General features: G+C 47.3%; 1 protein-coding gene across 1 annotated transcript in view; it reads left to right on the top strand.

Annotated features, from left to right (window-relative positions):
• Positions 1-13,629, top strand: part of LOC125755566 (uncharacterized) — a 37,558-nt gene extending 23,929 nt beyond the window's left edge. Inside the window, exons 2-4 of the mRNA XM_049114202.1 lie at positions 8,193-8,396; positions 8,466-8,897; positions 11,547-13,629. Coding sequence (XP_048970159.1) covers positions 8,193-8,396; positions 8,466-8,897; positions 11,547-13,482 — 2,572 coding nt within the window. The 3' untranslated portion in view covers positions 13,483-13,629. The remainder of the gene's footprint in view (positions 1-8,192; positions 8,397-8,465; positions 8,898-11,546) is intronic.
• The last annotated feature ends 1,633 nt before the right edge of the window (positions 13,630-15,262 follow it).

Below are 15,262 nucleotides of genomic sequence, written 5' to 3'. Positions count from 1 at the left end.
AAGCTAATCCATTTAACATTCATCATTGTGTAAACATAAAGTCCCAATGATATCTTTGGTTCAGTTTTGAAGTGATATTTTTACAATTTTTTAAAACGATTTTATTTATTTATTTATTTATTTATTTATTTATTTATTTATTTATTTATTTAAGAGAGAGAGAGAGAGCAAGAGAAAGCAGGCGTGGGAAGTGGGGAGAGGGAGAGGGAGAAACAGAGCCCCTGCTAAGCAGGGAGCCAGACTCAGGGGCCTGATCCCAGGACCCCAGGATCATGACCTGAGCTGAAGGCAGACGCTTAACTGAATGAGCCACCTAGGCACCCCCATATTTTTACAATTTGATTCTTTAATTTTATATACTGAACCTATCAGAACTTAGATATCTAAATTTGCTGAAAATCTAGATATTACTCTTGGATATTGATTGTCTTTAGGCCCAAGAAAGAAATCCTCTAAAAATCCCTAGTTTGCATAAAAATATGGTTATTTTATCTATTTTTAAATGTTTTATACCAAGAATCAAGCCTTTACTGTAGAGTTATAAGTACTTTTTATATCTGAACAAATAATCTTCGATATCAGAATGAAGGATGGAAATGTGCTAAACATTAAAATAGAAAGTTAAAATTCACTGCCTGAAGAATAAATGAAATATTTTCCTTTTGCAATTTGGAGCTGTGGCAATTAGCCTGTATTAATTGCCTACAAGATAAGCCAAAGAGGAAAGTCTTTGCTCACTAAGTGTCAGGCTTATAAAAGTATCCCGTGGAGAATTCTTGGTGAACCAAAAGTAAAGGGTTTGTCCTTAGAGTTACCATACAAAGAACTCTCCTGAAGCTGCTCTCCTTGTCATTCTGAGTTTGACACTTTTATAACTGGGTCTTCATGAAGCCTGAATACTCAAATGGAAAAAAAAAGTCCCTTTAGCCAAGTAGTCTTCATCTTCATAGATTTTTCTAGATAAAAACAAACTTGAAGATATTTACAAATATTGAGTTGTTTTTACAGTGCGTATCTAGATAGGTGGCTGAATATTTCACCTTATGGATACTTAAAGGACAGTTATAAAAAGTATTTTTCTCTTAAGACAGAATTCAATAATGAAGTTTAAGAATTATTTGAAGGTTATAAACAAAAACAAAATAAACTTTGGTGTTGAGACATATGGGATCTTACGTTAATCCTTATAAAGCCAGAAGGAAAACCCATGGAAGTTTTTTGGTAACTATAAATAAATAAAATCATTTTTAAAAATTGTAAAAATATTACTTCAAAACTGAACAAAGATATCATTGGAACTTTATGTTTACACAATGATGAATGTTAAATGGATTGGTAACTATAACTAATTCACTTCAGTTGCATATGGCTATTATTAAAGTTAAGGCTGATTATCTGATTAAACATTTGCAGCTCTTCAACTGTTCCAGTTTTGGGGTAGAGACTACACCTGTACTAAGAGCCAGAGCAACCTAACACAGTAAAAATTATTACTTGGGTGGCAATATTACTCTAAAGCTGAGCCTAGATCATACATTCTCCACCCTAAGTATAGACACCACCCACAATTTTTCTTCTTTGAAAAGGACTGAGATTCCATCAGGGCCAGAAAATTCTGGAAAATTGGCCTGGTGAGTGAATTTTATTTTGTTTACAAAGTGCATTAAAACATTTAAGTTCACTAGCCACCAGCAAACTAGATCATAACTAAAGCATTAGCACTGAGCAAAATAAACAAGGTTGTTATTAAAAGTAACTCCAACAGTGCTCAGATTTATCTAGTGAATAACATGGAGTTTGTTTAGTTTTATTCAATAAAATATAGAGCTGTTTTTTTGTTTCTTTTTCTTACAAGAAAAAGAAAAATCTAGAAATCTAGACATCTTAGAAAAATCTAACTTAGCAAACTCTTTACTGTGAAGAATATTCCATCTTATCTACATTTAATAACAATCATATTTATTTTTTGTATGGTTCATGGTAGTTCTCAATGGACCAATAAATACATACAATTCTAGTCTGACGGTTTTATGGAACTCCTGGGTTGATGAGCCAGCAACTTTTATGGCTACTTAGTAATGGGTTATTAAATCAACGTGACCCAAGACAACCAGATGTAGCAACAGTAGGAATAAAAATGCTGCTGCTACTACTGCTAGTCCTACTTCTGCTACTACCACCACCAGCCCTACTACTACTGACAGCCAACACTCACAGAGTGCATACAGCCATTGCTCTAACTCTTTTCCAGGAAATACTCATTAACCTTCATAGCAAATCTACAGCAGGTAGTTTTAGTTTTTGCCTTTTGAAGATGAGCAAGGAGTGGCAGAAATGCCCTTGATTCACAACTAGAAAGAAACATCATTCTATGAGATGAAGATCCCCAGACAACCCTACATGGTTTTTGAGATGTAACAAAACTCTTGGCCCAAGTTCCATAATTCCTGGGCTTATTCCTCTCCCATTTTCATTTCATCTTGTTCTTTCCCTTTCAAAACAATTTTCCCCCAAATCTTTCCCACTGGGCTCAGTCCATTTTTAATCTTTACTGCCCCCTTTCTCAACAGTATTTTGTAATTGTTATGCCTCCCTATTATATTAGCAAATAAACTCCCTAAGAGTAGAGGCATTGTTATTTGTTTGAGAACTGCTTTTACACTGCTACCTGTCCAAGAGGAAGCCAGCATGACATATCACAAACTGACAAATTATTTGTCTTCTTTTTGTCATGGGCATGCAAATTCCACTGCATAGAGCATGGTATGGATTATGTGAAGGAGTCTGTATGAAAATTTTTAATTAGTATAGTGCAGATTAATATATACTATATTAATAACTTACCATAGTTTAGTATACTACATATAGTGGAGTGGAGTGGGAAGTACACGGGTCTTAACACTAGAAGGTCTGAGCTCCAGTTCTTGTTATTATGTCATTACGGGATGATGATAATGATAATAGTAATAATAACTTCACTTCTTTTTGCTTCAATATTCTTGTTTCCAAAATGCCCTAAACAGATGGTACCTGATAAATTGCAAGAATTTTTTTGGTTCTAACATTCTATTCCTTATAGGAATAGAGACTTCCTAATACATGCTCCACCTGTAGCAGCTTGCAACATGAGGGTATTTAATACATGCAAGTAATATGGTAGAGAAGATGGGATGACATACATTCCTGATCTGGAACATTGGTATCTTATGAAAATTAGTTAAATGCAATATTTAATAATCTGTCTAGATTTTTTTGAGTCTTTAGAATATAATAAGAAAACATTCCTTTTAAAAGTTTTGTTATGCTTTATCTCTTTTAAAAGTGATACTCTTGATTATGTTTGATAGAAGAGTTTTTTTTTTTAAGATTTATTTATTCATGAGAGACAGAGAGAGAGAGAGGCAGAGACACAGACAGAGGGAGAAGCAGGCTCCATGCTGGGAGCCCGACGGGGGACTCCATCCCGGGACTCCAGGATCACGCCCTGGGCCAAAGACAGGCGCTAAACCGCTGAGCCATCCAGGGATCCCGACAGAAGAGTTTAATTTTAGAAATTCAACACCATGGTTTCCTGTTCACTTATGCTTTATTTCTGTAGCCAATCACGTGTTCTGATGACCAAGAGGCTCATAGCTCCGCATGCTGGCACTCACCTTCAAATGACACAACTGGTCATGTCTCTTCCAACTTAACTGGGGTCTGTGTGAGTCCAGGAGTCCTTGCACACTCAAGATACCCACACACAGAATTATCCAATATACAGGTAATGTTTGATGCAGCAGCTTTTACCCAGGTTGGAATGTGCTCTATGCAGGGACGTATTTGTTCAATTCTTTCCCAGGAAATATATTTAATCATTTAATTCACCCACATCCATGTTAAGCGTCTGCTATATTATCAAGTGACTTATAAATCACTGTGAGGCAATTCATAAGAAGGAGAATATTTGATAATCTCCATTTTCAAAGAGTTAATGTTCTAGTTGAGGACTCACATATTTGCACAGATAGAGAACATATATGAAAAAAGGAATAGATGTTAAGTATAAATGCAGGTGGGGAGGCAGAGGAGCAAATATGCTGGCAATATAGAGTTTAATACACAAATTAGACTGTGATGGGAGACTGTCATATTCAGTTTCACAGGTCCTACTCAATTGGTGATCACCTTATTTTCTTCTACTGTTCTAGCCTCTGGACCTATATGTTGAACTTTCTGTAGGTTTCTTCGATCTGACCTCTGGTCCATATGACCTTGACATAGAAACCTGGCTTGGTTCTCCAGATTTTTCCCCAATAGCTTTGGAGGCTAGATCCAGCTCTCTTTGGCTCCTGGCTTTATCTGTTGGCTGAATTAACTACCTCAGGACTGTCTCTTCCCATCTTCAGCCCTAGTAGAGAAATTTGAACTTGACTGTAAATTACTTATTCCACTTGGAAGTTGGGTTGAGTTTCCTGACTCTGGAATTTCTACTTTCTGTTGCTTAATTTTATTATAGAAGCTCTATAGAGAGTCTGAGCCTTGTTTCTTGATTCTGGATATAAATATAAACTGTTTATACTGTTGCTGGGACAATGTGAAAGAATGAGTGAGCTCAATAGGGTGGAGTTAGAAAATGTTCTGTCTTGTTTGCAGAGGCAAACTAACTTATGTAACCATAGAATTGAGAAGTCTTAAATAACATCTAGTCTGGTAGTTCTTAACCCCAGCTGCATTCTAGAATCCCTTAGGGATTGTTTAAGAAATACCAATGGCTGAGCCCCACTCACTTGTTTACTCAATGTCTTCAGCTGCTTTAAGACTATAATGGCAGATTGGAGTAGTTGGACCAAAACTATATGGCTCACAAAGCTAAAACTATTTATTATCTGGCCCTTCACAGAAAAATTTTCCTAACTCTAAACCTAGAGTGAAAGAGACCAGGGCTTGGGAATGTCAGCAATAAAGGCTGAGCATGGAGAGTGAGCCTCTAAAAGAAACTGGGAAGATTCTGGGCGGGAAGGGGTGTTAAGTGGAAACCAATGAGAGTGGAATATCACAGAAGCCAAGGGAGGAGACTGTTCAAGAGAGGAGGGATGGTCTTCAGAGGCGAATGCTACTGAGGGGTTGAGTATGGTGAGGGCTGAAATATGTCAGTTAGCCTGGAGTAAATGAATTTCATTGGTGACTTTATCAAGAGGTGTTTCAGTGGCATGGCAGAGGCAGAAGCCAGATAGGATTGGGTTGGAAGGTGTGCAATGGAGATGTTGCATTTAGATCACTCTCAAGAAATTTCATTTTCCAGAGAAAGAGAAGGAAAGGGAAGTAGCTAGAAAGAGATTTGGAATTAAAGTAAATTTTTTAAGATGGAAGAGATTTGAGTGTATATAAATGCTAAAAGGAAGAAGCCATTTAAGAAGAAAATGATGAAGTATTTAGTCCCAGAGGAAGAATGAAAACAGAAAAGTTGCTCAGAAGAGCGGGGATTGGGGGGGAGGTGGGTTATGAGAGAATGGGATCAAAGGACAGATTGGCAGATCTGCTTCAGGCAGAAGGATGGGATAGCTTCTCTGTGTCAATCAGGGAAGGAAGAGAGGTGGGGCCCAGGCATGCTTAGGTTTGCAGATTTGGTACCTAGTGGGGCTTCGTCTTTTCATTTGATGGTTTCAAATTTCCCAATGAAGTAGAAAGGAGGTGAAGTCATTTGATGGGCATGAGAAGGGTCAATTAGTGTGTGAGGGTTGGTGGGTAGAGGTTACAGGTTTGAAGAGAGAGAAGATTGATAAAGATTTACAAAATGAGAACATATCTGAGAGAAATATAATAGGATGTTGGAACAGTACAGAAAATCCATTCAAGAAAGGTGATCATACATTTATGTTGACTCTGATTTGCCCAAGTATTTGACTTTCCCTGACAGTGTGGCTGCTCAAGGACAAGTCCAGAGAAAGCAGACAATCATTTATTTGCCAGCTGGAAAATGATGACAGAAGTGCAAGACATTTTAGGGAATTACTGTTATTGAAATAATGGACCATGGAACAAAAAGGTGGATAAGGAAGTATGTAAATAAAACAAGGTCTGCTGGGCCAACATTTTTTTATTCAAGATTTATTTTAGAGAAAATGTGGGAGCGGGGGCAGAAGGAGAGGGAGAGGGAGAGAGAGAGAGAGAGAGAGAGAGAGAGAGAGAGAGAGAGAATCCTCAAGCAGACTTCCTGCTGAGTGCAGAACCCAATGTGGGACTAGATCCCAGGACCCTGAGTTCATAACCTGAGCTCAAGCCAAGAGTCAGGCGATTAACCAGCTTAGTCATCCAGGTGCCCCTGGGCCAACGATTTTAGTAAGACTGAAGAAAGTTTGCTATAGGAGTAATTGAATAATTAAGCTGGAGAGAGAAGGGATGTTGGTGAGAGCATAGGATTTTTGAGGGAGTGGTTTTGGAAGAGTTTGGGGTAATGACAAAATCCAGTGAAGAATTAGATGTAGGATGGAAAATTTACCATTGAAGAGCTGTTCTGCTTGTGTGAAAAGACAACGCTCTCCATTCCCATCATTGGAAAGTGGCATAAAAGAAGATGAGATATCGGTAGATTTGATTTCTCTGGTGTTAGAGAAGGAGGGCAATTACTATCACCTGGATAAAAACTTGGACTTGAAGCTTTTATTTCTTCAGAGATATACCGGGGTTCAAATCACGTTAATGCACTAAGGTGTAAATAACACAAAGGAGATGAAAAGTAATGCGTATTTTTGTTTTTCATTACTGATATTGTCATTTACACCCTTCTTAGGTGAAAGGAAATTTCTGTCATAACTGGTCTCTGTGGAAAGTCTTTTTGGCTTGTCTCTTAGCCTGTGTGATAACAACAGCAATTGGAGTGCTCGTAATATGCCTGGTGAACAACAGGGGAAACGACAACGCTCCCATTACCAGCCAGCCCCCCTCAAACAACGAGGGGTCTGTACCTAACATTCCTGGAATGACGTCTACTACTTCTCAACCTGCAGCGACCACCACTTCAACGGAACCCACAACTAAAACCACCTCCACAGCATCTATAATCACTGCAATGTCCATTGAACCTAACAACACAGCAGTCACCACCATCACTACACCAGGACCTGCAACCCCTGGGGCCACTGTCATCACTTCAACAGGACCTGCAACCACTGGGGCCACTCCCCTCACTTCAACAGGACCTGCAACCCCTACAGCCACTCCCCTCACTTCAACAGGACCTGCAACCCCTACAGCCACTCCCCTCACTTCAACAGGACCTGCACCCACTACAACCACTGCCATCACTTCAACAGGATCTGCAAGCCCTACAGCCACTCCCCTCACTTCAACAGGACCTGCAACCCCTAATCCCACCCCCCTCACTTCAACAGAGCCTGCAACCCCTACAACCACTGTCATCACTTCAATAGGACCTGCAACCCCTACGACCACTGTCATCACTTCAATAGGACCTGCAACCCCTACAACCACTGCCATCACTTCAACAGGACCTGCAACCTCTACAGCCACTCCCCTCACTTCAACAGGACCTGCAACCCCTACTCCCACCCCCCTCATTTCAACAGGACTTGCAACCACTACGCCCACCCCCCTCATTTCAACAGGACCTGCAAGACCTACAGTCACTCCCCTCACTTCAACAGGACCTGCAACCCCTACAGCCACTCCCCTCACTTCAACAGGACCTGCACCCACTAGGGCCACTACCCTCAATTCAACAGGACCTGCCACCCCTACAGCCACTCCCCTCACTTCAACAGGAACTGCACCCACTACAGCCACTCCCCTTACTTCAACAGGACCTGCAAACCCTACGCCCACCCCCCTCACTTCAACAGGACCTGCAACCCCTACAACCACTGCCATCACTTCAACAGGACCTGCAAGCCCTACAGCCACACCCCTCACTTCAACAGGACCTGCACCCACTATGGCCACTCCCCTAACTTCAACAGAGCCAGCAACCCCTACAGCCACTCCCCTAACTTCAACAGGACCTGCTACCACTACGCCCACCCCCCTCATTTCAACAGGACCTGCAACCCCTACAACCACTGCCATCACTTCAACAGGACCTGCAAGCCCTACAGCCACTCCCCTAACTTCAACAGGACCTGCACCCACTACAACCACTGCCATCACTTCAACAGGACCTGCAGCCACTATGCTCACCCCCCTCATTTCAACAGGACCTGCACCCACTACGGCCACTCCCCTAACTTCAACAGAGCCAGCAACCCCTACAGCCACTCCCCTCACTTCAACAGGACCTGCAACCACTACGCCCACTGCCATCACTTCAACAGGACCTGCAAGCCCTACTCCCACCCCCCTCATTTCAACAGGACTTGCAACCACTACGCCCACCCCCCTCATTTCAACAGGACCTGCAAGCCCTACAGCCACTCCCCTCACTTCAACAGGACCTGCACCCACTAGGGCCACTACCCTCAATTCAACAGGACCTGCCACCCCTACAGCCACTCCCCTCACTTCAACAGGAACTGCACCCACTACAGCCACTCCCCTTACTTCAACAGGACCTGCAACCCCTACGCCCACCCCCCTCACTTCAACAGGACCTGCAAACCCTACAACCACTGTCATCACTTCAACAGGACCTGCACCCACTACAACCACTGCCATCACTTCAACAGGACCTGCAGCCACTATGCCCACCCCCCTCATTTCAGCAGGACCTGCAACCCCTACAACCACTGTCATCACTTCAACAGGACCTGCAACCCATACAACCACTCCCCTAACTTCAACAGGACCTGCAAGCCCTACAGCCACTCCCCTAACTTCAACAGGACCTGCACCCACTACAACCACTTCCATCACTTCAACAGGACCTGCAAGCCCTACAGCCACTCCCCTCACTTCAACAGGACCTGCACCCACTACGGCCACTCCCCTAACTTCAACAGAGCCAGCAACCCCTACAGCCACTCCCCTAACTTCAAGAGGACCTGCTACCACTATGCCCACCCCCCTAATTTCAACAGGACCTGCAACCTCTACAACCACTGTCATCACTTCAACAGGACCTGCAACCACTATGCCCACCCCCCTCACTTCGTAGGACCTGCAAGCCCTACAACCACTCCCCTAACTTCAACAGGACCTGCACCCACTATGGCCACTCCCCTAACTTCAACAGAGCCAGCAACCCCTACAGCCACTCCCCTAACTTCAACAGGACCTGCTACCACTACGCCCACCCCCCTCATTTCAACAGGACCTGCAACCCCTAAAACCACTGCCATCACTTCAACAGGACCTGCAACCCCTACAGCCACTCCCCTAACTTCAACAGGACCTGCACCCACTACAACCACTCCCCTCAGTTCAACAGGACCTGCAGCCACTACGCCCACCCCCCTCATTTCAACAGGACCTGCAACCCCTACAACCACTGTCATCACTTCAACAGGACCTGCAAGCCCTACAGCCACTCCCCTCACTTCAACAGGACCTGCACCCACTACGGCCACTCCCCTAACTTCAACAGAGCCAGCAACCCCTACAGCCACTCCCCTAACTTCAACAGGACCTGCTACCACTACGCCCAGCCCCCCTCATTTCAACAGGACCTGCAACCCCTACAACCACTGCCATCACTTCAACAGGACCTGCAAGCCCTACAGCCACTCCCCTCACTTCAACAGGACCTGCACCCACTACAACCACTGCCATCACTTCAACAGGACCTGCAGCCACTATGCTCACCCCCCTCACTTCAACAGGACCTGCACCCACTACGGCCACTCCCCTAACTTCAACAGAGCCAGCAACCCCTACAGCCACTCCCCTAACTTCAACAGGACCTGCAACCACTACGCCCACTGCCATCACTTCAACAGGACCTGCAACCCCTACAACCACTGCCATCACTTCAACAGGACCTGCACCCACTACAACCACTGCCATCACTTCAACAGGACCTGCAGCCACTACGCCCACCCCCCTCATTTCAACAGGACCTGCAACCCCTACTACCACTGTCATCACTTCAACAGGACCTGCAACCCCTACAACCACTCCCCTCACTTCAACAGGACCTGCAACCCCTACAGCCACCCCCCTCACTTCAACAGGACGTGCACCCATTACGGCCACTCCCCTCACTTCAACAGAGCCTGCAACCCCTACAACCACTGTCATCACTTTAACAGGACCTGCAACCACTATGCCCACCCCCCTCACTTCAATAGGACCTGCAAGCCCTACAGCCACTCCCCTCACTTCAACAGGACCTGCACCCACTATGGCCACTCCCCTAACTTCAACGGAGCCAGCAACCCCTACAGCCACTCCCCTAACTTCAACAGGACCTGCTACCACTACGCCCACCCCCCTCATTTCAACAGGACCTGCAGCCACTACGCCCACCCCCCTCATTTCAACAGGACCTGCAACCCCTACAACCACTGCCATCACTTCAACAGGACCTGCAAGCCCTACAGCCACTCCCCTCACTTCAACAGGACCTGCACCCACTACGGCCACTCCCCTAACTTCAACAGAGCCAGCTACCCCTACAGCCACTCCCCTAACTTCAACAGGACCTGCAACCACTATGCCCACTGCCATCACTTCAACAGGACCTGCAAGCCCTACAGTCACTCCCCTAACTTCAACAGGACCTGCACCCACTACAACACTGCCATCACTTCAACAGGACCTGTAGCCACTACGCCCACCCACCTCATTTCAACAGGACCTGCAACCCCTACAACCACTGTCATCACTTCAACAGGACCTGCAACCCCTACAGCCACTCCCCTCACTTCAACAGGACCTGCACCCACTACGCCCACTGCCATCACTTCAACAGGACCTGCAAGCCCTACAGCCACTCCCCTAACTTCAACAGGACCAGCACCCACTACAACCACTGCCATCACTTCAACAGGACCTGCAAGCCCTACAGCCACTCCCCTAACTTCAACAGGACCTGCACCCACTACAACCACTGCCATCACTTCAACAGGACCTGCAGCCACTACGCCCACCCCCCTCATTTCAACAGGACCTGCAACCCCTACTACCACTGTCATCACTTCAACAGGACCTGCAACCCCTACAACCACTCCCCTCACTTCAACAGGACCTGCAACCCCTACAACCACTGTCATCACTTCAACAGGACCTGCAACCACTATGCCCACCCCCCTCACTTCAACAGGACCTGCAAGCCCTATAGCCACTCCCCTCACTTCAACAGGACCTGCACCCACTACGGCCACTCCCCTAACTTCAACAGAGCCAGCAACCCCTACAGCCACTCCCCTAACTTCAACAGGACCTGCAACCACTATGCCCACTGCCATCACTTCAACAGGACCTGCAAGCCCTACAGTCACTCCCCTAACTTCAACAGGACCTGCACTCACTACAACACTGCCATCACTTCAACAGGACCTGTAGCCACTACGCCCACCACCTCATTTCAACAGGACCTGCAACCCCTACAACCACTGTCATCACTTCAACAGGACCTGCAAGCCCTACAGCCATTCCCCTCACTTCAACAGGACCTGCACCCACTATGGCCACTCCCCTAACTTCAACAGAGCCAGCAACCCCTACAGCCACTCCCCTAACTTCAACAGGACCTGCTACCACTACGCCCACCCCCCTCATTTCAACAGGACCTGCAACCCCTACAACCACTGCCATCACTTCAACAGGACCTGCAAGCCCTACAGCCACTCCCCTCACTTCAACAGGACCTGCACCCACTACAACCACTGCCATCACTTCAACAGGACCTGCAGCCACTATGCTCACCCCCCTCACTTCAACAGGACCTGCACCCACTACGGCCACTCCCCTAACTTCAACAGAGCCAGCAACCCCTACAGTCACTCCCCTAACTTCAACAGGACCTGCAACCACTACGCCCACTGCCATCACTTCAACAGGACCTGCAAGCCCTACAGTCACTCCCCTAACTTCAACAGGACCTGCACCCACTACAACCACTGCCATCACTTCAACAGGACCTGCAGCCACTACGCCCACCCACCTCATTTCAACAGGACCTGCAAGCCCTACAGCCACTCCCCTCACTTCAACAGGACCTGCACCCACTACGCCCACTGCCATCACTTCAACAGGACCTGCAAGCCCTACAGCCACTCCCCTAACTTCAACAGGACCAGCACCCACTACAACCACTGCCATCACTTCAACAGGACCTGCAAGCCCTACAGCCACTCCCGTAACTTCAACAGGACCTGCACCCACTACAACCACTTCCATCACTTCAACAGGACCTGCAAGCCCTACAGCCACTCCCCTCACTTCAACAGGACCTGCACCCACTATGGCCACTCCCCTAACTTCAACAGAGCCAGCAACCCCTACAGCCACTCCCCTAACTTCAACAGGACCTGCTACCACTACGCCCACCCCCCTCATTTCAACAGGACCTGCAACCCCTACAACCACTGCCATCACTTCAACAGGACTTGCAAGCCCTACAGCCACTCCCCTAACTTCAACAGGACCTGCACCCGCTACAACCACTGCCATCACTTCAACAGGACCTGCAGCCACTACGCCCACCCCCCTCATTTCAACAGGACCTGCAACCCCTACTACCACTGTCATCACTTCAACAGGACCTGCAACCCCTACAACCACTCCCCTCACTTCAACAGGACCTGCAACCCCTACAGCCACCCCCCTCACTTCAACAGGACGTGCACCCATTACGGCCACTCCCCTCACTTCAACAGAGCCTGCAACCCCTACAACCACTGTCATCACTTTAACAGGACCTGCAACCACTATGCCCACCCCCCTCACTTCAATAGGACCTGCAAGCCCTACAGCCACTCCCCTCACTTCAACAGGACCTGCACCCACTATGGCCACTCCCCTAACTTCAACGGAGCCAGCAACCCCTACAGCCACTCCCCTAACTTCAACAGGACCTGCTACCACTACGCCCACCCCCCTCATTTCAACAGGACCTGCTACCACTACGCCCACCCCCCTCATTTCAACAGGACCTGCAGCCACTACGCCCACCCCCCTCATTTCAACAGGACCTGCAACCACTATGCCCACCCCCCTCACTTCAACAGGACCTGCAAGCCCTATAGCCACTCCCCTCACTTCAACAGGACCTGCACCCACTACGGCCACTCCCCTAACTTCAACAGAGCCAGCAACCCCTACAGCCACTCCCCTAACTTCAACAGGACCTGCAACCACTATGCCCACTGCCATCACTTCAACAGGACCTGCAAGCCCTACAGTCACTCCCCTAACTTCAACAGGACCTGCACCCACTACAACACTGCCATCACTTCAACAGGACCTGTAGCCACTACGCCCACCACCTCATTTCAACAGGACCTGCAACCCCTACAACCACTGTCATCACTTCAACAGGACCTGCAAGCCCTACAGCCACTCCCCTCACTTCAACAGGACCTGCACCCACTATGGCCACTCCCCTAACTTCAACAGAGCCAGCAACCCCTACAGCCACTCCCCTAACTTCAACAGGACCTGCTACCACTACGCCCACCCCCCTCATTTCAACAGGACCTGCAACCCCTACAACCACTGCCATCACTTCAACAGGACCTGCAAGCCCTACAGCCACTCCCCTCACTTCAACAGGACCTGCACCCACTACAACCACTGCCATCACTTCAACAGGACCTGCAGCCACTATGCTCACCCCCCTCACTTCAACAGGACCTGCACCCACTACGGCCACTCCCCTAACTTCAACAGAGCCAGCAACCCCTACAGCCACTCCCCTAACTTCAACAGGACCTGCTACCACTACGCCCACCCCCCTCATTTCAACAGGACCTGCAACCCCTACAACCACTGCCATCACTTCAACAGGACCTGCAAGCCCTACAGCCACTCCCCTCACTTCAACAGGACCTGCACCCACTACAACCACTGCCATCACTTCAACAGGACCTGCAGCCACTACGCCCACCCACCTCATTTCAACAGGACCTGCAACCCCTACAACCACTGTCATCACTTCAACAGGACCTGCACCCACTACGCCCACTGCCATCACTTCAACAGGACCTGCAAGCCCTACAGCCACTCCCCTAACTTCAACAGGACCAGCACCCACTACAACCACTGCCATCACTTCAACAGGACCTGCAAGCCCTACAGCCACTCCCGTAACTTCAACAGGACCTGCACCCACTACAACCACTTCCATCACTTCAACAGGACCTGCAAGCCCTACAGCCACTCCCCTCACTTCAACAGGACCTGCACCCACTATGGCCACTCCCCTAACTTCAACAGAGCCAGCAACCCCTACAGCCACTCCCCTAACTTCAACAGGACCTGCTACCACTACGCCCACCCCCCTCATTTCAACAGGACCTGCAACCCCTACAACCACTGTCATCACTTCAACAGGACCTGCAACCACTATGCCCACCCCCCTCACTTCAACAGGACCTGCAAGCCCTACAGCCACTCCCCTTACTTCAACAGGACCTGCACCCACTATGGCCACTCCCCTAACTTCAACAGAGCCAGCAACCCCTACAGCCACTCCCCTAACTTCAACAGGACCTGCTACCACTACGCCCACCCCCCTCATTTCAACAGGACCTGCAACCCCTACAACCACTGTCATCACTTCAACAGGACCTGCACCCACTATGGCCACTCCCCTAACTTCAACAGGACCTGCACCCGCTATAACCACTGCCATCACTTCAACAGGACCTGCAGCCACTACGCCCACCCCCCTCATTTCAACAGGACCTGCAACCCCTACAACCACTGTCATCACTTCAACAGGACCTGCAAATTCAACAGTCACAATTCCCTCCTGAATGAAACTCAGAAATAAAACAGCCACCACCATCACTTCAACTGAACATATAATCACAAAAGCTACAACTTCAAGTGAAACACATCAATTATTATTTTTTTGTTTTTTTTTTGAAACACATCAATTAAATCACAGCTGACCTCACTTTCTTCAATAACAACAAAAGCCGTTATAACTTAATCTTAGTGGACAAACCAAAACCAGTTACCACTTCCACCGTCTCTTCCACTGAACCCACAACTCCATTTACTTCAGCTGAACCTACAGCTACCACCACTTCACCCACAAATCCTGTAACTTCCACTTAGTTTCAAATAACAATGGTCATCACTCTCCTTCAAAAACCTGTAATCTCCACCTGTTCATCTAAACTACAGATGCCACCCTTCTCACTCTAATAGAATTCCCATC

This window comes from Canis lupus, chromosome 1 (assembly GCF_003254725.2).
Source record: "Canis lupus dingo isolate Sandy chromosome 1, ASM325472v2, whole genome shotgun sequence".
Lineage (NCBI taxonomy): Eukaryota > Metazoa > Chordata > Mammalia > Carnivora > Canidae > Canis > Canis lupus.
This window is presented reverse-complemented; position numbering and strand designations above follow the sequence as displayed.